Raw genomic sequence first — 27984 nt, 5'->3', positions numbered from 1 at the left:
AAAGAAGTGGGGAAATTTATATTTATTGATAATAAAATGGATGCTTCAATGTATTGTGAAATCCTCAAAGTTAACTTGCAACAATATACTTAAAAATTGAGAATGGGAAGCAATTTCATACTCCAGCAAGATAACAATACAAAACATACCGCTAAAAAAGTGAAGGTATACTTTGACATAAACAAAATCAATGTTTTGGAATAGCCATCTCAAAGTCTGGACTTGAATCCAATAGAAAATGTGTGGCATTTTTGGATAGAAAAATTGGCGAATGAGCATTTAGACGCAAAGACAACTTGAAAGAAGCTATAATGAGGGCATGGGATAATATAACAACAGAAGAGACTCAAAATTTGATCAACGCAATGCCAAATCATCTAGATGAGGCCATCAAGGCTAAAGGAGGCCCCACTCGATACTAATTTCCGTGGAATTTGACATTATTTTTGAACTGTACGATTATTTTTTTTGCAGTCAATTTTATGCATCATTAGATCAATTGTGTAAAATTCAATAGGTTTGAAAAGCAATGAACTCACCAATACACAAATAAATTCTTAAAACAATACTTGATAAGATATCTAAAAAAACTATATATATATATACATACATATATATATATATATATATATATATATATATATATATATATATATATATATATATATATATATATATATATATATATATAAATATATAGTTCAATAAATTATTGCATTTGGGAGTACGGAAAGTAAAAAATGATTCTTTCAACAACAAATATGTCACTTTTAATTACTTTTGACTTTCGTCCAACATTTCCGTGTTGTCAAAAATTTAAAACCATTAATTTAATTAATCATTTTTTTTAAAAACCGCAAAAATGCAAATTTAATTGACCAGAATGTTTTTAAAAACATTCTGAATGTTTTTAATAATATAAACAATGTTTTTATTTTTATTTTTTTTAATAAAATGTTTTTATTTTTATTTTTTTTACTGTAAATCATGCACGGAGTGCTGCTACATCGACTACCTTATAGCCTAACTCGCAAGGGAGTGCTGCTACATCGACTGAGGGTTTGGTTGGGGCAGGCAGCCTATCGAGTAATAAAAAAATAAATTCCGGTCTTGCATTTTAATTTTTTTTTGTGTCAACAAAATACGGAAAAACTTTCTGACAACCAGTTAGGATTTATATATATATATATATATATTTATATATGCGTGTATATATATATAAATATATGTATATATATATATTTATATATGTGTGTATATATATATAAATATATGTATATATATATATATATGTATATATATACATGTATATATATATATATGCGTATATATATATATATAAATATATGTATATATATTATATGTATGTATATGTATGTATGTATATATATATATATATATATATATATATATATATATATATATATATATATATGTATATATATACATGTATATATATATATATATATATATATATATATATATATGCGTATACATATATGCGTATATATATATATATATATATACTTACTTTTGCAAATTTAAGTTGGCACTGTCATAATGTTTTGCACACTTTATGTTTTAAAATGCCAATATAAATCCGGACAGTTGTTACAGAAAAAGGAGGAAAAAATAAAGTTGAAACAAAATTCATTTATATCAAGATAGTAGCTATGCCATTTTTTGATTTATATATTTTTTTCTTTTCAAAATTACCTGAGCATCTGTAGGTAAATCTGAATTCCATGGATTATTTTTAAATGTACCTCCACCGTCCCATTTATACAAGCGTAAACAACCACCTGTAGCCAGCTCTGAAATAACAATATAAAAGCTGATACTCATATAATAGGTTGATAGATTTAAAAAAGTGTATATAATATATATATATATATATATATATATATATATATATATATATATATATATATATATATATATATATACACACATACATTCATTAACCCTCGGAATTAGGAAAAAGGAGGTCATCAATAATTAGCCGATCTCAATCTTTTAATGGTCGGCATCAGGTCAGCAAAAAAAAATTTGATGCAAAGGTCTTACAATAACACATAGAAATGAGGTCAGGAATTTTTTTCCAACCTCAAACACTTAAAGGTCAGCAGTTAGGTCAGCATTGCAGAATGCCGACCTTAATAAATCTAAAGGCTGATATATATATCATAAATGTTTATAGATGCATATACACACATACACACATATATATCAAACACTTTTTGTTATGTTTTTATGAATGTGTGTGTTTGTGTGTGTGTATGTGTGTTTGTATATAACTTTATATATATATTATCATATAGATTGAAATATATATGGATCAATAGTATATAAATCGAAATATAAAGACCAATAAATGTTTCTCTCTAATAACACAGTAAAATTGTAAACTCATTGTCTATAGTTTAAGAAAGTTAATTCTTAAAAAATTCACAGCAAAATTGTAAACCCATTGTCCATAGTTATGAACTTATATACTTAGTTATAGAAACTTATTTTTAAAAAAAAAGAAACATATTTTTTACTTTGAAAAATAAATGGAAAATTTATTTCTTAAAACAAGAAATATATTTCTTCCTTATAATAAGAAATATATAGATAGAGAACAATATATAAAATTTAGAATATTCAGGTACTGACAGGTAATAAGACAGTTAATAAGACAGGTAATAACAGCAGATACCTTTTAACCTGCTAACAAGATATTCTTGATTTGGGCTGACTTCCAAATAAAGTATAACAGAAGGCAAAGATGGCAACTGTTGGGTTTTAGAAGAAGCTAAATTTTGCAAAGCTAACTGACTAACAGCTAAAAAAACAACAACATAAAAATTTAACAACAACATTTTTAACAACAACATAGCATTGTTAATATACTTTTAAGTAAAAATGCTTCAGAATTAAGTAATTATCGTACTTCCAATATGCAGCTCAGGACATCCAAGTTGTGTAAGGCGGGTGTTTATACTTGATATTTCTTTAACTAAAGGTTCCAAAACAGATTGAGCTAACCACTAGTAATCATTAAAAAGATATATATAAACAAAATAGCATGACACAATTATTAAGTTTTTTTTAAAATAAGTTAAAGTGATTAAAACAACAACCATAAACAATAGAATTAGTTTGGATGAGCATTTCCTCAAGGTAATGGCTACACTAATTGTTTGCTGGATATCTTGCTGATTAGCATGTTGTCAAGTTTACCAATTGATTGCAATTATTGTTAAAAAAACTTTTCTTAAAACTTTAAATCTGCTAAATCAATTTTGGTATTTTTGATTTATTTTTCTCTTTGGTTTGAATTTTTATATTTACAAAAATTTCTAATTAACATTAAAGAGCCACCTAAACACTAAATTTTATAAAATTACTACAATATTTCTAGATCTTATAAAAATCTTAAAGATACACACACAAAAAAAACTATCATTACACCTTGTGTAACTAACCTGAAGATTAGTTACACAAGGCTTGTAATAATAGTTTTTCTGTATAGTTTTCTATGTATAGTTTTACGTAACTAGTTCCATTTGTATATAATTATGTTGATTGCAATAACATAAAATTTAAAGTATTGAAATCAAGTAGTTTTTCGTTTCTATATATATATTGTAGCTCCGACACAGTTCATCAAGCATATTCTTGATAGTATATACACTTCAAACAGCATCACTACAAACATTAAAATTTGTATTTCAATTAAGATTTAAAAAAATTAGTGTTTTTACTTTTACGATATATCCAAATTATTTAGCGCTAGTCTTGGTTTACTTTTTTTACTTAATTATTAAGAATAATTGATTATAAATATGATTTTATTAAAATGATATATAAGTAAAACTTTATATCTGTTTTAAGATAAGGTAGTCAATGTCTATCTTTTTTAGTATTTTATATCATTATTACTAAAATTTTCAAATTTAACAAATATCAATACAGAGCTATAAAAAAATATTGTGAAAAACAAATCTTTTCTCTAAAATTTTTTTAGTTGTTTCTTTGAGACAAAGATTGTAATGTAGTAGTAACAGGTTGGTGGTTGAAAAATTGAAACAATGCTTGTAGTTTATATTTGTTTTATTTGTATTATCTGCTATTTATTGATAAGAAAATAAATCATATTTTTGAGCTTAAAAAAAAAAAATTACCTTTCTTAAATTTTCAGTCCAATGATCCATATTTCTACCACTTAAACCCAAATCTCTCCAAACCTTTTAAATTGAAATAAATTCAAAAAAAAAACCACTAAATAATGAACCTAACAAACAAATAACAAAAGATAAGACGTTAATTTTTATTTTTATAAACTTTGATTAAAAATTAAAGGTTATAAATTTTTTACAAATCTTTAAACATGAAGTTTTAAATATAAAAATTATTTATACTTTTTCAATGTTATCAAAGTATTTCGAAATTTGAACATCACTTTGCTCAACAAAAATATATGTTAAGTTGTCAATTCTTAAGGCTTTTTTAACATGATTCAAGCAGTCTTTTTTCTGACATAATTTAATATCTTTTAAAGATTTAAATTTCTCATTTTTGACAGAAATAAAAACTTTTTTCTTTTGCAACTTCTTTTGTGATACTTTTTGGTATTTTTTTTTTTTTTTGATTCTAGAACAATTACATAATTAAAGAACTTTTTTTACTAATATTGTAATTGAAGAAACCTTTATAAATATCATTATGCAGTTTAACATTGTAGCTGATTTTTTACCTAACAAAGATTTGAAAACAACAGATTTGACAGAAAATTAAGCTTTTTCAAGTTAATTTGATTCAAGTTAATTTGATCAAAGCAAATTATCATGTAGCTTTATTTGTTGTTGCAATTTGTTGCTACAGCTGTTTACGCTTATCAAATATTCATTTAAAGACAAACTCACAAATGCAATGCTTACTTTAAGACTTGATAAAGGTTTTAGAATTTAAAAAAAATTTTGTTTTTAGAAGTTTTTTACAAAGTGAAAACACATTTTGTTATGATTTGACAAAAACATGTTGCGTAATTTATTCTTAGGATTTAAAATATTAAAATTCATTAGGTTTTGTGCTGTCTTAAAGTGTACTTATTAGTTATTTTAGGCAATTTTTTCATAGACAATCATTATGTCTAAACTACATAAATTATTTAGATAAAACATGTAAATAGGTAGAAACCATTATCTTAAATAATTATATTTAAATAACGCATTTAAGTTGGAACTTGAAGTTTATATATAAAATGACAGAGTTAAATTTAGAGAGATGTATGCCCAAATACAAGTTTTTTTATTCTAAAATATAAAGTTTTTTATGCAAAACGATAAGTTTTTTTATGCCAAACAACAAGTTAATTTATGTAGCATAATATATATTAAAATAAAATGGTAATATATATTGGAATTATCATTAATGCAGAAGTTTTTTTTTTTTTTTTAACATCTTCACTTCCAACAAGGCTGCAAGCAACCACTATTAGAGTTGGAAGTTACTAGAGGTGAAAAGATGAAGTTTAAAGAGCAAGATAACAATTGACAGACAACTTAAAAGATTGCAAAATATATGAATCAGGAAAGTAAGATGAAGAAAGTGAATTCCAAAGAACTGATACTTGAGGAAAAAAAAAAAGATGATTAAGAATATTTAAAGCACTTAGGAACAGTCACAGTAAGAGACGATTTTACTGGGGGGTGTTACACCCCCCTAAAGAAAGTGATTTTTAAGTTATAGTCGATTTTTTTTACGAATTTAGTTGCCTAGTCGGGTATTTGACACAATCAAGTCAGGTAATTTAGAGGACTTTTTTTTTTTTTTCTCTGTACTTTTTAAGGATTCACCCCCCCCCTCATTTTATTTGTAGAATTGCCTCTGGTCACAATAAAAGGATGAGACTTAATTAAATGATGAGTAACACAAGAATAAATTCTAGAAGATAGCACAAGAGAAGCTAGCTCTTTAGAGCAGTACCTATTATAGCATTTATAGAAAAGAGAAAGAGAAGCAACATTACAACGATGTGATAATGGTTGGGGGTTGGCTGCAAGAGCAGGTCCAACTATGTTTATAATGCGTTTTTGCACTATGTCTATAAGAGAAAGGGCACTATTGGAAGATCCCCCCAGATATGGCAATAGTATTCCATACAAGGATGGATTTGAGATTTATAGATATAACGAATAGAATCCAGAGTAATAAAGTGGCAAGCATAATAATGAGATGCAACCTTAACACGTACTAATTTTGCAATCAATTTGATATACGGTTTCCAAGAAATATTGGAGGTAAGAGTTAATCCTAAAAAATAAAGTGTTTTGAGTACATTACTGTTCATAAAGGAAGATTTAGACTGTTGCAATAACAATTAGCTGAAAAAAATTGAGCTTTATCTGAATTAAAGTTCACAAGCCACTGAAAGCCTCATGCTGTAGCAGAATTGTGATCTTTTTAATCTCAAATGCCTCTTCAAGCAATCAGGAAGTGTTGGGTTTGTATCAAGACAAGAATAAATGTTATTATCATCTGCAAACAATGCCACCTTAGATGTGAAAATTTCTGGGAGATCTTTAAAATAAATTGAAAAAATTATAGGACCAAGGATAGAACCTTTAGAAAAATTATAGGACCTAAATTAGATAAAGATAGAACCTTTAGAAAACCCTGAAGAAAAAGAATATGAAGAAGAGTGCTGTCCATCGAGGACAACTTTTATACTATATTAACATTATTAAAAGCTTTAGAAATGTTGAGAGCGATAGCCTTAACCTCTCAACATCAATCTGATGTCTAAAAAAACTTATCAGTTATTACAATTATCAAATCAGCAGTAGAATGAGAAGATCAAAATCCATATTGATGATGAGAAAGTAAGCTATTAGATTCAAGATGTGGGATTAAGTGTTTGTTACTTAAAGACTTAAAAACCTTGCTTATGATACAGTAATAAAACTGTGGCGGTAGTTAGATGTGTCAGATCTCTCTCCAGAATTTTTGAAAAAAATGATAACAGATGCAGCTTTCCAGCAGACTGGAAAACAAGACTCTGATAGGCATTTGTTAAATAGTTTTGAAAGTATAAACAACAGCTCCAGAGAACACTTCTGCAAGACTCTAACAGTTATGTTGTCTGGACCACAAGCTGTAGAAGAGTCTAAACAGGAAACCACTTAAGATACAGAAGCTGAAGTAATATGAACATCAGGCAATGGATTAACCTGTTTATTGGCTATATCAGGTAGAACGTGACTAGTGGAATCAAGAGATTGATGAGAAGTTCTTAGCAATCAATTCAGCTTTGTCTTTAGGTGAGGTGACAAAATCTGAACCATACAAGAGAGGTGGAATAACAGATTTTCCCTTATTATAGATACTGTAAAAGATTCTCTAGCAGTAACGAGAGCCTGATTTTTTAGATGAAATACGAGATTTCGTGACCTGAGAATAGCGGGCTTTGGCATTAGACAAAACCTTTTTACAATGGTTTCTAGCAGTACTAAACAGACGTCTGTTTTTTGGAGAATCGCTTTGCTGATAGATATGAAAGTAATGATTTTGATGGAAATCACAGCAGCACAATGTGAGGAAAACTATGGAGAAGAGTGAGGCTTGACTGGGAATCGTCAAGAGGGAATAAAAGATTTCATGCCAGCCTGAATCCAAGAAGTTTTGTAAGAAACACATTTGTCAGCAGTAAAATGAAAGATTTCTACCCAAGGGCCATCACAAAGAATATTATGAAAAGAGTCCCAGTCAGCTTTAAGGTGGTTGTAAGAGTTACTATGATAGGGGGATTCTGATGATGAAGAAGAAGAAGAATGAGATAATAGTTTTAGAGAGATCAAACCGTGATCAGAAGCACCATAGGTGAATGTGGAGAAACTGAGCACCAAGTAGGATCACCAATAAGACGTAAGTTGAGTAGAGAAGATAAATGATTCAGATTGTCTAGAAAGTGAGTTAGAAAGTTGACTAGTTTTTTTTAGAGATTGAGAAAGGCAAAAGATGTGGGCCTTATTGCCTGCAGAGTCACTGACACTAGAGCCAAACACTAAACACTAAACACTTGACATCAGAGTTATTCAGGTGATGAGCATTAAAGTCACCAATAATAGCGATAATGGCTGAAGAATAAAGAAAAAGGGCTTGGTCAATTTGATTAGAAATAACATCAAAAAGAGTGCAATCTTGAAATAAAGGAGATCGAGATACATAAAAGAATTGTCTGTGGATTCAAACCTTTGTCAAAAGATTACTTTTTATAATTACACAAAATGGCTCTTATCTATTCTAAACACGTTCGCTGCTGAGATCTTTTGAATTATACTTTATTTCTTTGCCAAGCCATAAAGTCTGCAATGATTAATTTTTGCCAAGGCTTTCATTCTCATTGCCAAGGCTAGATATCAAATTTCAATAAATAAAATATTTTTAATCGAAAATAATTCTATAGCATTTTTTATTCTGAATATAACTGACAAAAAAATAAGCACTACAAGTATACTCGCAGCCAACGTGTTAATTATATAGAGAAATAATTAAACCTTAAGAACAAACAAATTATATGTATCTAGAATGAAAATTTATGTACAAAACAAAATAAAGTATGAAGCATACTCGAAAGCTACTACCAGGGGCTTGCGGTAGTGAAAGAGTTAATAATAACCTCTAAATCAGACTTTTTTTTTGTGCATAATATCAATGTGCTGTTATATGAAAGCTAAAAAAGATCACTAAATTCATTTGCTATCTTTTCCCTATTTATTAATTCTCTTGCCATCTTAACTACTATACTTAACTATATTTTCTATTTAATTAAAACATAAATTTTTTATTATAAAAATAGAATATATGAAATGAACAAAATAAATGAAATTAAGTGAAATGTACAAATTCAAGAAATGATAAAATAAAGATTTTTAATGTGATTGGTGCAAATAATCGTGTTTAACAGTAGATATAGCTGTAAACTTACAAATATTAATTATCTTTTACTTAACCTTTAATGAACTTTTAATTTGGCACAAATTAACTTAATTTTGGCATAAAAACTTATATTTCGGAATAACTGTAAGTTGCCTAAAACTTGTTTAATATCCAATGCAATAAATTACCTCATCAAACTTGTATGGACTTTCTATATTAACATCATCATCTTTGGATGACGGAGTTTGTGATTTAATAGCAAGCTGATATGTTCCAAATGAAGGTAAGTAATCATAGGCTGCTCGTTGAAATGACCATGCTGAATACTGCTTCGATGGTTCAGGTTGAGCTAGAGCATATAAAAATTTTTTTTTATATTCCAATGTAAGTAAAAGTATTTTTTCATTTGAACATTTTAAAGTATATTAAAAATTAATGGATATTATTTTAAATAAACTGAAAGTTTAACAAAATATCAAAAATACAAATTTATTTATTAAAAAATGCAATTTGTCAACATGTTTATTTACTCAACATAACTATGTCAAAATATGGAACATAGATATTGCTGGAGCTTTTGATAAAGTTTGGTATGCTGATCTTCTCCATAAGCTCTCCTCTTATGGTGTATCAGGCTACATCATTAAGATTATTGAATCCTTCCTTACTAATCGTAGTATAAAAGTTGTCCTCGATGGACAGCACTCTTCTTCATATCCTTTAACTTCAAGGGTTCCTCAAGGTTCTATCCTTGGCCCTATACTCTTTTTAATTTACATTAACAATCTCCCAGAAATTCTCACATCTAAGATGGTATTGTTTGCTGATGATACTATCGTTTATTATTGTCTTGATAAGAAGCCAACACTCTCTGATTGCTTGGAGGGGGCATTTGAGCTTGAAAAGTATCTCACTTCTATCCCAGCATAGGGCTCTCAGTGGCTGGTGAACTTTAACTCAGATAAAACTCAATTTTTTCCAGCTAATTGTTGTCGCAAATATCTAGATCATCCTATATTTATGAACAGTAATGTATTCTGTGAGTCATCTACCCTTAATCTTCTAGGATTAACTTTTACTTCCGATCTTTCTTGAAAACCATATATCATATCAATCATAAAATTAGCATCTTCTAAGGTTGCATCTCATCGTGCTTGCCACTTGATCGCCTCACTTAGAATTCTATTCTATATCTCTGTAAATCTCAAATCCGCCCTTGTATGGAATACTGCTGCCATACCTGTGGCAGATCTTACAATGATACCCTTTCTCTTTTAGACAAAGTGCAAAAACACATTGTAAACATAGTTGAACCTGCTATTGCAGCTAACCTCTAACCATTATCACATCATCACAATGTTGCTTCGCTCTCTCTATTCTATAAATACTTTAATGGGCACTTCTCTAAAGAGCTAGCGTCTCTTGTGCCATCTACTAAAATTCATTTGTGAAACTCATCATTCAATTAAGTCTCATCCTTTTAATGTAACTGTTCTTAAGTGCTCCAAAACTTCTTATTTGTCTAGTTTTTTTCCTCAAACATCAGTTCTTTAGAATTCACTTCTTTCATCTTGTTTTCCTGATTCATATAACTCGCATCTTTCAACCCTCGGAATTAGGATCGGCATTCGGCAATACCAACCTAAAAGTGTTTGAGGTCGGCAAAAAATTGCCAACCTTGTTTCAATGTTTTACGGTAAGACCTTTGTATCAATTTTTTTTGCCGACCTATAAAAGATTGAGGTCGGCAATAACTTGCCGACCTCAATTTTCCTAATTCCGAGGGTTGATCTTTTAAGACATCTGTTAATTGGTATCTTGCTCTGTAAACTTCATCTTTTGTCTTCCAGTAACTTCCAACTCTAAAAGCGGTTGCTTTCACTCTTTTTGAAAGTAAAGATGTTAAAAAAAAAGAAAGATGTTATAATCAATCAATATATTTCGACAAAAGATCTTACAAATGAGTTCATTTACAAATAGTTAAAAACTAATCTAAAGTAAACATCATGAAATAGTACTAATAATAAAACTAACAATGATAATAATAATGATGATAAACTAATAAATATAAGATTAATAAAAAAATTATATAATAATAAACCAATACCAATTTTAAAACAACAACTGAATATTATTCACAGACAGGAAAGTTACAAACAGTTATATATTGACAAAATGTAACAACCTACCATGTAACTAAAATAATTACTGCAAAAAAAGTAACAATGATTTAATAAGTATAATAATCTTTTCCTTTCTTTCTTTTTTTAATTTAAAAACTTAACTATAAATGTATCAACATGCAATTAAACTTTATGTTTAAAATTTGTTAAAATAAAAAAGCTTTAAAATTTCTTAACATGTTTAATCAACTATTTGATTTAAATTTTAAACTAATACTATATATAGTTAGATATATGTTGTTGAATATTTAATGGTCCTAAAAATACAATTTAAAAAAATATATTATCAATGTTATAAGTATGGTTTTATTTATATTCAAAAAAGTGATAGTGATTATTTAGAATTTAATAAAGATTGATTGTGACAAATTAGTTACTTGATTTACATTAGTTCCTTAAAACAATACTTTTTGTTATATACTTTAAAACATTTTGTTATATACTTTAAAACATTTTGTTATATACTTTAAAACAATTTGTTATATACTTTAAAACATTTTGTTATATACTTTAAAGTAATACTTAATAGGCTAAATATATTTAACCAATAATAGCTAAATGGCTGAATATTGTTGAATGTATGAATATTGTTATAATTAAAAAGAATATATAAATATTGTTATAATTAATATTGTTATAAATTATGTTATGTTAAAAATAATATTGTTTAAACAATAATAACTATTGGTTAATGAAAATTTAACATATACCGTGATAACAAAATTTAACATATACCGTAAGAACAAAATTCAACATATACCGTGAGAACATAATTTAACATATACCGTGAGAACAAAATTTTACATATACCGTGAGAACAAAATTTAACATATACTGTGAGAACAAAATTTTACATATACCGTGAGAACAAAATTTAACATATACGTGAGAACAAAATTTAAAATATACCGTGAGAACAAAATTTAACATACACCGTGAGAACAAAATTTAACATATTCCGTGATAACAAAATTTAACATATACCGTGAGAACAAAATTTAACATACATCGTGAGAACAAAATTTAACATATACTGTGAGAACAAAATTCAACATATACCGTGAGAACAAAATTTAACATATACCGTGAGAACAAAATTTAACATATACCGTGAGAACAAAATTTAAATGCACAAAGAAATTTATGCATTTTATTTTGTAAAAACTTGTTTTTAAATTGATTAATAATAAAAACAACTGAAACAAAAATATTTTTAATTTATTATGGCCTATTATATCCTTATTATCTATTTATGTTTAATATAAAATCTTTACATTATTCGTCCAAAACTGTTTTATTGATAACTTGTTATTTGAGTTTTTTTAATTTATAAAATGTCTATTTTGTATTGAATTTTTATTTCTAGAATATTATTTTAAACAAATAACATTTTTATTTTTAAAAAACAACCCCCCTCCCCCCCATTTAAGAAATGCTCAACAAAAACTGGTTATAGGCTCGGTTAAACAAGGAGATTCTTATAGAACTAACAAATATTGCCCTTGAACTAACAAATATTCTATTTACAACTATAGGAGTGATTGTAAATAAATACAAACAATTTGAAACATTTGAAATTGGTACCAAACAAAGACGAAAGCTAAAAATAATTTTAAGAGATGATAGAGAAATTTTTAGAATAATTTTGAAAATTATTTTTAAAGTGCAAAAAATAAAGCAAATCATCTGAAAAACTTAACAGGAAACTTCATCAACGCCAATTAGAAATTACATTTAAAAAAATAGAGTTTAGTGAATGTATAGCTTGTAAAAAACAATGTATACCTCTAACTATGTTTAAGTATTCAATAGTTTTTGTTTAAAGATTTTAAACTCCTCAAAGTTTTTAAGTTCAATATCATAATAATAATGCTTGTCATTTTTATTTTTAATTTGTGAAAGGAAATCTTTAACTCTTGGTAAATTTTTTTCAAATAGTTCCCTTTGCTTTGCTTTTTGCAGTTCATGACTTGAACTTGATTGACTTAATAATCCTGAAAAGACTTGGAGAGATTTGACGGAATCTCAACTAAATTAATAAAAAAGCAAACAAAAGTGGCATTTTTCATTTTTTTCATTTTGTAAGATAACCATTCATTGTAGCTCTGTCGAGAGCTAAAATTGATGGATGTTCAAGATGGGTAATACACAACCTCATTTATCAAGACTCCATAACATTATATAAAACATTATACAAAATTCATCTTGCTCCAGAAGCCTTTTAAGGCTTGTAACTTTTGTCAAGCATATCCATTCCCTCTTTTAAAAAAGAATACAACTCATGAAGCTGTCTGAGCTTTTGTGTGTGAAGAACAATTTTAACACTACTTTGATCACCTTTGTTTAGTGGAGTGCCATCTGAAGTATTCTTTTTAAACTTTTACAACACCGCAGGCTTTTCCAGAACTTAAATGATTTATATTTAACAAAGAAGTTCTGACTTTAACTGAATCTGAACCAACTGGCTGTGATCTAGGATCAACCAACTGGGATCAAAGTAAAGTGCATAAACTACTTCATTTTCAAGAACAACACTGTCTGTTGAACTGTCAAACAAGACACTATATTTGATATGTCATTTTTTTGCACTTAGCAATTACTTAAAAAATTAAAAAATACTTTCGAAAAAACTGTCAATAAAAGTAGGAGTTGATAACAGGAAGTATTAGACTCAAATAATTTACCTCTTCGTGTTCTTTGATCAGTTATCTCCTCTTTATTAATATATTTTTCTACAGCATCGTAGTCAAGTAATTCTTCTTCACAAATATTAGCTAAATATAACAAATCCATTATATAAGAAATAACAAGGCTGACAAATAACTGAGTAAATAATAAGCATGTATAAAACAAATACTGCATTGAAACTGATTAAATTCACAAGTTACATCTATAAACTCAACCAATCGCATCATCAAAACATTTATAAATATTAACAAGTATATAAAAAAAAAACTTAATCAAACCAAGAAAATCTAGATCTATTAGGCTAAGCATTTTACATTCATTCAAACAATTAAATTCATCGAGTTAACCAATCATCAAGTTAACCAATCATCAAGTTAACCAATCATCAAGTTAACCAATCATCAACTTAATCAATAAGGTTTATCAAATAAAACAAATTTAAACTTCAATTAAAATCAATTTTAAAAACAGGTAAAATAAAATTTACCTCTTCCCAAAAAAGAACCAGATCTAAAAACCAAATATGTATCTAATGTATCTAAATATTATTTTTATTATTATTGTATTATAACATATATGTACATGTGTATATATATATATACATGTATATGTATATATATATACATACATATATATAAATATATATAATATTAATATTATTTTTATTATTATATTATAACATATATGTACATGTGTATATATATATATATATATATATATGTATATATATGTATATGTTTTTTTTTTTATTATAACGGTTTTTAATATACTTGATAACGAGGGTATCTATATTCCCTCGAAATATTGTAAAAATAAATATATTTTTAACAAATAGAAGTTAATCCATAAAAAGAAGTTTTTAAAAAAATTATTTTTACTAATACAATCTATTGAAGATGTCAGCATTTAAAATATACATACATACATATATATATATATATATATATATATATATATATATATATATATATATATATATATATATATATATATATATATATATATATATATATATATATATATATATATATATAGGGTGCATACAGTATTTGAGGACATCCATATATGTGGCTGTAATTTATAGAGAACAATTCTTTTTTTCTTAGATCATCGATGGAGGACTATAATGTAACACAAGAAATGAAAAGACATGCAGTTATCGTCACTTTATGCACACACCAATTTAGAAATCTCCAATTTTCTCAAAACACACCGATTTAGAAATCTCCAATTTTCTCAGCTGCACCCAATCATTGGTACATAAGGTTCGTTGTAAATTGGAAGTATCAGCTGGCAATGAAGAAACTGTTGCAAAAGACATGATGAATGTTTGGACACTACTAGAAATACACAATTTGCCAAACAAGTGGAAGAGATCGTTCACAAAACCCCCTTTAAGCATTCAGTCATTTCTGATTTCGGATTGAGTCCATTGTTGCCGCTAATGGGGATTTTATTGAATAATTATATAGTCTAAGAGTCAATTAACATTATGTAAAAATTTCATGGAACTACAATAAATTTTGCAAAAAATATGAATAAATAATTTTTAATATCAATTTGTCCTCAAATACTGTATGCACCTTATATATATATATATATATATATATATATATATATATATATATATATATATATATATATATATATATATATATATATATATATATATATATATATATATATATATATATATATATATATATATATATATATATATATATACAATTAGTAATACTTTACTGTATTTTTTGTAACAAGGTAAGCTAACTAAGTGTTCTATTAAAACTATATAAGTGTTAATTTTTTACAGTTTACTAACATATTATACTAATATTTCAGTTAGTTATTTACAACTTAAGTAAAATTAAATTTGCACATTTTAATATTTACTTTTAAACCTGCAGTTTGTCCACAGACTACCAAAGAAAGAGTTTGACCCACATTACACTAAAGAAACAGTAAAATTTGATGGTGGAAGCATTATGATGTGGGGATGTTTAACATCATCTGGTCTTGATTTTATTCGCTTTGTTATAACAGACACTATGATAGCTGATATTTATGTTAATGCTTCTGCATGCTGAGGATAACATGCTGTTGTTTTAGATATTTTAGCATGACAATCTATATACATAACATACGGCTTCTATCCCAGAAAAAGTCCCAAAATAATGGTATTAGACAATTGGATTAGCCAACAAAATTCTCAGATTTAAATCTATTAGAAAATTTAATGAAAATGAAAAGATGAGATAGCAAAACAAAAGCCTTAAAAGAACTAAACTGGAAAGTTGTAAAAGCATCATGGGATGCTATTCTGCTATCAACATGCCAAAAATTGATCAACAGCATACTCAAAAGAATTGATGTTAAAAAAAAGGACTTGTGGCAAAATGTTTATTATTTTAGACAATTCATAAATTAATAATGAAATTAATTAGGTTTAACATTTTATTTACATTTCCTTTTACATAAAACAGCAATAAAAATTAAAAAAAAAAATTTCTTTTATAAGAATAATCTCCTCAATCCAAAATAAGGGCACAAAATAACATTTGAACTGGTAAAGGAAACATATGGAGTGGTCCAATCATTAAAAGGATTAAAAGTAATATCAAGGTTCGGACGTCTTATGAGAACCAATGTAAGTTTAACAATGTATGGTTTATTCATTTAATTTAATTTCTTAATAAAACATCAAAATTCAAAACTTTGTTCACTTGCTCTCTAAAAAGAGTTGACCCCTCACACTTGTTAGCTGCGCCTCAAAACATGTAATCATCTGCAGCTCTACGTTGATATATGCCATGTAAAAAAATTTTAACATTTTCTGCATTAAATAATAGCTTTTTTGTGGGCTTTTTATTTGTATATAAATAAAATTTACATGTATTAAAATGTATTCATTAGATACACTAAGAAAATTGAAAATATCAATAATAACAGCTAAGAAAATTGAAAATATTATTGTATTTAAAACCACAAAAAAAAATTTGAGGGGAGGGGAGTATGAAACTGTTGAGTAATTTTAATGGAAAAAGGGATTAGTAAAATGTGACAATTTGTAACTAGGGGAAAGAGGGAAAGGGAGGAGGGGAGGTGGTTCTCACAGTTCTCTACTTGATTTTTATAAATTCTTTGATAGCAAGAAAAAAGAAAAAAATTACTTTAAAAAAACTAACAGATAGTCACTCTTCAAGTTTTTTTGCATTTTTTTGCACTAAAACAAAATGAGTATTCTGTTTATTTATGTACATTTATCTTATCGTACATTTATGTACATTTTGTCTTATATTTAATCAAATTTCATTAAAAAAATTTCAAAAAGTTTGATTTGTGCATAAAATGAAATTCCATTTTTTCAGAAAACAAAAATAAATGGACAAAGTATTGGATTTTGATGATTTATCAAAAAATTAAATTAAATAAACCTTTTTGAAAAAAAAAAATTTTGTCTTTAAAATTGTTTTATCTTTTATTTTAATTGTTTGTAATACAATCGATAAACTTTTATCAATTTCAAAATCCAACTATTTCTGTATTTATGACACAGGCCAACAAAAAATTTATTGCATTAATGTTGACACTTGGCCTTACTTAATTTTGATATGCTGAATTCAAAGCTGACAGCAGACTTTTACAGCAAGCTAACTTTGATTTTTTGCAATAAACAATTTTTTAGTTTTCAAAGTTTAGTTGACAAACTTTTAAAGTACTTTTAAAGCAGATTTGAACTCATTTATAAATGCTAGGGTATAGTTTGAATATTTTTTTTTTTTTAAATTAAAATAAAAATGGATAACAGCTGAATATCTAATTTTTATATTTTGCGGAAAAATGGGGTTTTATTATAATAAAAAATATCTAATTTGTGCAAGCTCTGAAATATACTGATGATGATGATGATGATGATGATGATGATGATGATGATGATTATGATAATGATGATTAATTAAATTAAGACTTTTTCTAAGTATTAAGAGATATAGATGTTTAAAATTATTTTTAGTAATTTAACGTAAAAAATGAATGAAGTTTTATACTCTATATATCCTATATTATCTATATATTTGTTCTATATCCAAACTCACAAAGAATTTTAACATTCTATTAATTAAATTTGCATAGTTTTCTGCTTTTTTACTTTTAAGACACTTTTTTACAAAATCTACAAACAACAACTATGCGGTTTTCTCTTTTCTATCCATTGTTCTAACAAACTCTTTATCATTTATAAGGTAGAGAATTTGTGGCCAATCAAAAATTCTAGCTTATTGGTAAACCAAGTAATGTTATAACTACATACCAAAGACAAACATCCGTTTTCAGTGATTTAATAAATTGTTTTGTGAAATGAGATGGAGTGATGGAAAAACTATTTTACTTCTGCTAATAGTGGGTTCATTCAGTGCTGTGAATAGGCCATTCATTTTGTATCCAGTGCTGGTTTCTTGCTCAACTATCCCACAGTAAACTCAACTATACCATTTTAAACAATCACAATAATTAACTTTTTATTTTATTTAAAGCCTTCCTGTAAAGTAAAAATTTTTAAAAAGATTAACGATTAAAAGTTATTCATAATATAAATTTTTTTTTTATAGCATTCAAATTTTTAAAACATCAAAACCGCCGTGGTCAAATTGTAAAGAAAATAAATTAAAAGCGTGATCAGTTACAGCGTGCGATCGCACACCATTCCTGTCCAAGCCTACTTAGTCATTCAGCTTTATCTGATTAAAACACTGAGGCAATTTTAAACTTCTCGCATTAGAGAAGCCTTCCAAAACTGGTATAAATTCTTCCATTTCTGTAGCAGACATGCTTTGTTCATTATCTGACAAAAACTGAAGTTTCTTTTTGCAAATATGGCATACAGTATTTGGTGCCCACTTTTTGTTTTGGTCACCAAGTTTTTATAAAAATATTTAAAAAAACCTTTTTTTAAAAAAATTGAAAAACTGGAAAAAACTAGAGCTTGCTGACAAAAACAAAGTTCAGATTTGATTAAATTATTAATTTAATCAAATCTGAATTAAAAAAAATACATAAAAATCAGTTTAAATATCTCATGCAACAGAAAAGTTTTTTTTTGTAGACCTGTGTTATTTTATCCAAAAAATTCTTGCTACCTTAAGGTGGTACAACACCAAATTAAAAAAAATTGTAATAAACTTACAAAATAAAAATGCTTTTAAATGTGGGTTACTCAAAAGATTTAAATAAAAAAAGCAACAAAAAAAATTTTTTTTAGTTAACATTAAGACCATAATGGTGGTAAAACTATCAAAGAATGCATTTTTGGACTAAATTTCAAAATAACATATCTTAAGATAACCATCATATTATAACCTGACATTTTGTACACTTACTCTTAATACTATTTTATTCCATTTAACAGATCTTTTAAATACCAAACTAAATGACGAGTTATGAGTGTATATGTAGATATTCCCCAAATTTTAATAATTTGTTGATACTTTAGAGAGATCTGATTCCAAATAAAAAATATTTATAGATCATCAACAAAATCCATCTGTTAAATAAATTTAATAGGTACTTTGAGCAAAATTTCAAATCAAACGGATATTGCTAACTTGAGAAACTGCGTTTTGAAGTTTAAGTTGAGATAAACAGCTTTTAAAAATTCTAAATATATTATTTACAAAATTATTATTATATTTTTCTTATTTTTCCCTTTTTTGACGACTTCATCCATCTCATTTGACTAATCTTTTTTTCATTTTTAGAAGTTACGGAAACGCTTGATACCACACCATGTAAACCAAAAATGTTTCAAAACAACCATAACATTGGTAGCACCATATTTAAAAAATAGCTGAATATGTTCCCATTTCTAGTGTTGATTTGGAAACAAAAACACTTTTTGGTACGCAGGCCTTAATAAGTCCACTAAGTGCCTCGTTAGCATTTTGTGTATTCCTATGTAAGCATTCGTCCTGCTCATCTTCTTGGCTTTTCTTTTTTTTATTAAAGCCATTTTATTTATAAATATATAAATAAAATATATTTATTAGGCAACAAATAATAAATGTTCATATAGGTAGAAAAAGTTTTCATCGTCTCATTACCAGCACCTATTTTTTGCAATCCAACGGCAGCTCGCAATTTGATCTCATATGAATATTCTAAAGATGATCTTTCTTAACAGCATCAATAAAACACTTTTTTGTGCTTGAAGAATTCTTTGACTTCGTTGAAGTTCTAAAATTTTTAGAAAAGTTACACTTTGCACATTTCATCTCAAGTATATAACAAAAGCCCATGCAAGAACTGATGCTATCTTTGATGAACAACTGTCCAATAAAGCAGTTCGGACAAACAATGTGTGCAATTAATATCTTCAACAATAAAAAGTTAATAAGTATAAAAAAATCACCAGATTAACATTTATCAAAGCTGAGATCTATTTATTTATCTGATAGATCTTGATCACTATCTTAAGCTAGCACAAGAAATCTCATGACCATGATGGTTTTGGTTTGAGAAACTCAGACGGTTTGATACCATTCCATTTCCTGCTCTTTTTTCTAGCACTATTCTGTTTATTTGGCATTGGCTTTATTCAATTTAAATATGTACATACATATGTATATATATATATATATATATATATATATATATATATATATATATATATATATATATATATATATATATACTACAAATCTAAACAGTAAACAAACAATAGTACCCTAAATCTAAAATAAACAAAACTTTTAAATATGTTAGTTGTTATAAAGCATGTTTAGTGGTTAAGAACAATGACTTTTAACAGAACTTAAGTTTGGAAAACATAGAAGTGATATCAAGCTTGCAAAGCTTGAAAACTGAAGTAAAATTGGACTTCTTTTCAAGGAAAAAATGCCCTAACAACTAAGTTAAATATTTAGCCTTAGCATTCCTAAGGAAAAAAAGATACAGACTGTCTTAATAAAATGCATATGTTAAGATAAATAAAGTATTTAGCTCTAAAACTTTGGATAAACGTTCTTTAATAAATTTGACATACATTTTATACAAAATCAAAAAAAACTTAAATTTTCTTTGTTTTTTTGGTGTTGCACCACCTTAAACATAATTGTTTATAGCTGTAAAAATTCAAAGAGAACTTTATAATTTTTTTTTAAACATAACACTAAACATTAATAAATAAAAAAATTCAGGTTATGTATATTTTTATTTTTAACTAAAGTATATATAAGAACACTTTTATAACAAATAAAAAGAACAAATTAAACCTTGGTGTTTTTTTTGCTCCACTTGTGTTAAGTGCCGCTGGAGAAGATTTGCTGCTATTTAATAAAGTTGTTGGCGAACTATTATCGTGAAAAGTTTTTGGAGAGGGTGTACTTGTGTATGGCTAAATTTAAAACAATTTCAACTAACAAAATTTAAAGCAAATAGTTAAACTTAATTAAAGTAATTACAATGCTTACATAAGAATATGATTGACTAACATTTCTACTAGGAGAAAATTGAGTGCGACTTGGTGAAAACTGAGAACGACTTGGAGAATTCCCTACATTTGAATTTTATTACATTTATTGATATCATAATGCATCTAATTAAAGTTAATAATATTATTAAGGAAAGTAGTAAATGCTATGTAGTAAACACAAAATAAGTTATATATTTTTTAATGTTAATTCACCTCCCCAAGATTGACTAGGCCACTACAGACGAGGAGGCTACTTAAATGTAGTTATAACTCTCTCTCAACTCTATAACAAGTAACTTGGCAAACAAAGCCGCTGCAGAGAGAAACAAGGTAAGCACAGTACTACCAGGGACAAGATGGGGATCAAATTCGAAACTTCTTGCTTATGAAGCGAGCGCTTAACTACTACACCACTACCGCATATATATATACATATATTTACATAAAGCGTGTACACGAAATAAATGTTTCGTGTACACGCTTAAAAAAAAAAATTAATTATTTCTGTGGGAATCTAATAAAATTTCGAGCTTTTGCTTTAGTGGTACCCATAAGCATGCGCATAGAATAAGAATCAAAACTATTTGATGCTTTTTTAAATGATATTTTAATATCTTTAATGTTTCTGCAAAGCTTTTTTGTTTTTTTAATTTTTCTTTTAATAATAGCCCAGTACTTTTCAATAACTCTCAATTCTGTAATTTTTTGTAAACATTTTTTAACATATATTTGACCAGAAAGTGTGGACTGAGAAATATAAGGTGCTGATTTTTTGCGACAACTGCAAATAGCTTGCAAATCAAAGCTTTTTTAGCAAACTTGTCATGTTTTGTGTATTTAAATTTCTTATCTGCTTTTCATCTATATTTGACAATATAATAAACAGCACCAGGAATTTGTTGATGATCGTACTTGATATAAGTTTCATCGTCTTCAATAATACAGAAATTTTTAGAAATAAAATTGTCATACAACTTTCTGCCGTGGGTTCTTGCACTTTTTTTGTCGAGTTTCAGAACGGTTGGGCACTTTTTACGCTTTGAAAGAATGAAAACCATGTTTGTTTCTAACTTTTGCAACAAAACTATGAGAAAATCCATATATTTTTGCGCATTCCCTTAGTGAAAGGCTTGGGTTATTCTTAAAACTGTTAACCAGTTTTCTAACTAGTTTTATATCTTTAAAACCTTCCTTTCTTCCACCACCAGATTTGTGTTTGATTAATTTGTTTGAGAAAAACGTTGAATAACATGACTAACAGTGTATGAATGTATTTACAACGATTTTGCTATCGAATTGTAGCTACTATTAGGATTTTGTAAATACTTGTGCATAATTTCTCTTATGTCTTCTTCTTTTGTCATTTTTAAAACTAATTTCAAGTTAAAACCAAAAACTAACATATTTTTTTGAAACCATAACACGTTGTAAACAAAATACAAAACAATTTAAAAGATTTTAATATAACCACTGAAAAAAAATGATGTGCTTATTCTTTCACATTTATTTCGTGTACATGCTTTATATATATATATACATATATATATATATATATATATATATATATATATATATATATATATATATATATATATATATATATATATATATATATATATATACATATATATACATACATATATATATATATATATGTATATATATCTATATGTATATATATATATATATATATATATATATATATATATATATATATATATATATATATATATATATATATATATATATATATATATATATATATATATATATATATATATATATATATGAACAGTTCAAAAAAACAAAATTGAAAAGTTAATTGGCTAGTTGTTCCATTGATAATAATTGATGAAAAAATAACTCTGGAAAATTTTATGACTCTATTCCAATATTTAGTGACAGCTCAATTAACTTGTCCAAATCAACTAATCTACTAAATTTGATAAAATATTTAGCATAGTGTTGATTTTACTTTTTTTTACAACTGTGTTTGTTTTTATTGGTCATACTCATACATTAGGTCATACTCATACTCATTATCATACCCATTAAGTAAAAAATTCGTTTCAGTTTCAATGAATTGGATTAGTAGTGACAGAGTGTTGATATTTTATTTAATTATAAATGTTATATACAACTAACATTTTTTGTGGAAAAAAAAAAAGTCATAATGTCATAGAAGAAAGTTAGTGAAACAAGATGCGACATTAATGTGTACCCAAATAGTTGTCAATTACCAGTTCTAGATAAACTAAATTGTTCAAGCTGTTTGCCTACAGTTGGTCTTGTCCTAATTTGCTTTTTTTATGACTTAAAGACAATCAATATGGAATTTTTACAGAGCTATTTTAATATTGACGAAGTTTTTTTAATTTATTTAAATTTGATTTATTACCAAATAGTATAAATTTGATTCATTACTAATGTTCCAACAGCACAAAAAAGGAATGCTAAACTAAAAATATTGTGCAAATCTTATGTTAAAATTGGGAAAAACAAGTCTCACAGAACTGAATGACAGTTAAAATTGGAAACAGGTTAAATAAGCTATTTGATGTTAAATAAGCCTATGTTGATTGTGACAGACAAAATCAAAATTCACTGGAATGTAATATTTCAACAAGACCAAAGAAAAAAATATATATTTAAGTATATAATATACATATATATGAGTATATAATATATATATATATATATATATATATATATATATATATATATATATATATATATATATATATATATATATATATATATTAGCCCATCCCATTTTGACCCTCATAAACAAACTTTAATATGCCGAGTGTCATAAAATGGTACTGTTTTCTTAATAAAATTTTTTTATTTTTTATTTTGGATGATTATTTATACTCGCGCCACTCATTTAAAGTTCAACATTTTTACATTTTTTGAGTTTTTAAGGGCATTTTTCAAATTGGCGTGAATAGAAAATTACAAATCATATAATAACGTCATTACAAATAATGCGCTGCTTGATTCTAGGGGTTTTAGGCTGAATTTCAAAAGATATGAGGTTTTTCTTCAGATTCTATTAATATGTATATGTATGAGCTGGAATGTGTTGAAAATAAAATCGAAAACATTCTTAGTCAAAAATTGATAATTTCTGAAATCCAGAAATTAGCGTTTAAAAAACAATATTAATTTTATTATTTAAGCTTACTTTTATTACAAAAATCATAGAAAGCCACGTGACATTTCATTTTTTTTGTCTTCAAAATGTAGTTAACTTAATATATAATATCTTAAATAGTTTCACTTATAAAGCTCTTAAAGCGGTTGATGACTTGTTCAGAAATATTGTAAAAATTTTTTTTATTTTATTTTGTAAAAGTTATAACTACTTTTTATAACATTTTAAATTAATAAACATTTATTTTAAATAACAATAAAAGTAGATAAATATTATATATCAAATGGCTCATCTTTCAAGGAAAAAAATCATGAGTCCAGAGATTCAGTTTGTTTTTGTTGCTATAACAAAACAAACAACTACTCTCTTCGCAGTATGCCATCTGTGCATTTATATCAAAACTGAAATGCATTTATATCAAAACTGAATCCTTCATGTGCACGAAGGATTCAGTTTTGATATAAATGCATTTCCCACTGGACTTTGTTGCCGTTGCAAAAATGATCTCTATGCCAAAAAGGTTATTATATTTTATAAATATTTTATTATATTTATTAAATTTTTTCTAAAATATTTCACTAAAAATACAAACAATCTTGTTTACAGCAAGCTAAGTCTGTTAAAATGATAGAAGAGGTTTAGAAAAGTGGAAGAGAGTTACTTATATAGGGAAGAAGGGTTGCTCCAACTGAGGATCAATGCTTATGTCCAATTTTGTTGTATGGTATCAGACAAGCACAGCCACAAGATTTTTAACTTAAGAAATCATATCATTGAGTCAAATAAAAATCTCTGCATTGAAAGATTAAACTCATTTTGCACAGATTGTTTTCAACTAGTTGAAAAAGGCATTAGGCACCCATGCACGAGAACATCAGCTGTTCAAAATGCTAAGAACTATATTCTTTCCAAGGATGAAAAAATGTCAGAGCAAATAACCTCAACTGTTTTAAAGTTTCAAGTTAAGGATGAAAATTCGTTACAATTATCCACTGGTAGATTTTTATTTATTTTCTTATTTATTTATAATGACTTTCTGCGATATTTTATTTTAATTTTAGGAGGATCACTCCTACCTGCCGAACTAAAACCAAAGCTCCAAAAAAATAAAGTAGTCTCTACTGATACAATATTTGATATCAAGAAAAATCATGATCTGCCTGAAAATGTTGTTCATGATATTCTTAGAGATTTACGAAAAGATCTTGGTCATTTAGGTGTTTAAATATTTTATTTCTATGATTTTTTTAATGAGATAGCTAAAATAATACAAATGATATAGTTTTTTAAGCACTATTCTCTGGATTTTGGAAATCAAGCAGTGAATGGAAGGTTTTTTATATTTACCGATTGTGTGCATATTTATTAACATTATTTTCGTTAGTTGGTGATATTTTCAAAATGCACAAATTCATTATGAAATTAAAAAAACATGGTTTTTAAACGCAAAAGCGTTGAGGCCCAATACACAGCAATTAGAAATTTGTTAGATGCCTTTGCTCTCATAAGTTTACCCACTTCAAGTCCTGGCTATTTAAAAGAGGTTTTTACAAGATTAGCTAAGTTTTCTGGTCGACCATTATTCTTGTTAACCTCCTGCCATCATGTCATAAAACTTCATATAGCTGTTGCCGTTAATAAAGTTGTTAAGACGGAGAATAAACTATTTATATCATAAAACCATAAAAGGTTAAAAAATAGATAAAGATAAAACTACTTCACTTTAAAATACCTTTTTGTAAAAACAAAATATATAAGCTTCTAATTTTAAAATTATTTACATTAAGACTTTTGAGAAGTGCAGAGATTATTGAAAATTGCAGAACAAAATCAGGTCATTGTGAAAATTAACAAATATGGAGCTGTCACACGCCTTGAATTTCATGAAATTCAGTTGTATTTCTCTAAAATCAGGCAGGTTTTTATTCTGAGTAATAAAATACTCAAAGAGATCAATAGAATGGCTGCCTACATTTCTCTCCAGGGCCTTACGGTTTTTGACCTGCGAATTTTCTAATTCTGCAATTTTTAAAGTAAAACTTTTATAAGTTTTGATATTTTAGTCTTATTATTTGAGAATAATTTATCATAAAGTAACAAGTTGTTTAAAAACAATAGTTTGCAAAACAGTTTAAAATCAGATGTAAAATACAAAGAAAATAACTCTAAACCTATGTTTTTTTCCAATGACAGACTTTTCTTAAAATCAGTAAAAATATAATAATGAAATCAATAGAAATAGCATTTTGATTTTATCTTGTCAAAATTAAATGTAATAAGTTTTTAGCAGTGTCGGTTTAAACCTAACTTTATTTACATTGCATTATTTTTGATTTACACTTTTAGGTTCAACAAGACTATTGGCAGATTTATATTGAGCCTGCTGCAAAGATGAAATTCAAATTATGGTAAAACCATAGAGGTGTTTGGTACTGACGTTAGCATCTTTTGACCAAGACCATAATATAAAAATGGCAAAAAGTTCTGTATTCAAAAACAAAGGGAGGTCCGAAAAGATGTAAAAACGGATAGAATCAATGCTGAAATCCTTCCGAAAGCAGTTTTTATTGATAAAGACCAATTACTAAGTCTTGAGTTTTATATTTCACCAGACTACTGGTTAATTTTTGATATTCTAGGTCATAATTTGAAAAAATGTCTATGAATGAGAGCCCCTTAGACTTTTTGATAACAATGAATTCCAAAACTTTTAAAATCTTTCAAAGTTGCTAAAAACTCATCAGAACATATAGCAAAATCATAAATCTATTGACCATAGTTTAAGAAATTTATTTTTCAAAACGAGAAATATATTTTTTGTTTTTAAAAAATAAATTGCATGGCAAGATATTTGTTTCCTAAAACAAGAAATGTAATTATTATTAAGTAGCTAGCTACGGCGACTGCTTTCTTGCTTTCTCGTTATAGAATGGTTCTAATAACTTGAATTTTGACTCTATAACTGCAAACTCTGAACCTTAAAAGCACATTTAAATGTTTTTTTTTTTTACATATTTTCTTGAGATATTTGCCTTAAGCTGAATGTTTCCATTTTCTAGTTCGAGAAGACAGTGACTGGAATAATGCAGCTTTTGAACATTACAATTCAGCTCAAGGAATTTGATTAGCCATAATTGAATGATTTGGCACAGGATTTGGGCCTATCAAAAAAAGCTTCAGAAATTCTAGCGTCAAGACTAAATGAGAAAAACTTTTGGAATAATAATTAAGTAAGAAGTTTAATAATTTAGGACGCAATTTAAATTACTTTCATACATCTTGAATAAAAGTTATTTCTAATAACTTGAATTTTGTTTAATTTTATTTAACTTTAATTTACTAAAAATGTACGATTCAAATATCAACCTTAATGCATTGTCAGCACAAATTCATTTTTAATAAATCCTTTTGTAAAAACAAGTATAGATATGCAAAACTATATGAATTAGGAAAATGAGATGAAGCGAATTCCAAAGGACTGATGTTCAAGGAAAAAAACAAGACGAAAAAGTCTTAAATTAAATTTCTTAATATTTCTTAAAATTTCTTATTTAATAAAAAGTTAA

The 27984-nt window shown here is 26.6% G+C and overlaps 1 protein-coding gene across 2 annotated transcripts in view; it reads right to left on the bottom strand.

The window, feature by feature from the left end:
• LOC100204584 (transmembrane protein 209) overlaps positions 1 to 27984 on the bottom strand; it is a 56811-nt gene that overhangs the window by 10953 nt on the left and 17874 nt on the right. The window contains exons 5-13 of one of the 2 annotated variants that reach the window (XM_065818328.1): positions 21260 to 21342; positions 21062 to 21183; positions 14284 to 14306; positions 13793 to 13882; positions 9114 to 9274; positions 4170 to 4232; positions 2936 to 3032; positions 2702 to 2827; positions 1717 to 1814 (exon numbers count right to left, since the gene is read on the bottom strand). In XM_065818328.1, the coding sequence (XP_065674400.1) occupies positions 1717 to 1814; positions 2702 to 2827; positions 2936 to 3032; positions 4170 to 4232; positions 9114 to 9274; positions 13793 to 13882; positions 14284 to 14306; positions 21062 to 21183; positions 21260 to 21342 (863 nt within the window). The remainder of the gene's footprint in view (positions 1 to 1716; positions 1815 to 2701; positions 2828 to 2935; positions 3033 to 4169; positions 4233 to 9113; positions 9275 to 13792; positions 13883 to 14283; positions 14307 to 21061; positions 21184 to 21259; positions 21343 to 27984) is intronic. The other variant, XM_065818329.1, reaches the window with a different exon arrangement.

The sequence above is a fragment of the Hydra vulgaris genome, chromosome 14 (assembly GCF_038396675.1).
Source record: "Hydra vulgaris chromosome 14, alternate assembly HydraT2T_AEP".
Taxonomy (NCBI): domain Eukaryota; kingdom Metazoa; phylum Cnidaria; class Hydrozoa; order Anthoathecata; family Hydridae; genus Hydra; species Hydra vulgaris.
This window is presented reverse-complemented; position numbering and strand designations above follow the sequence as displayed.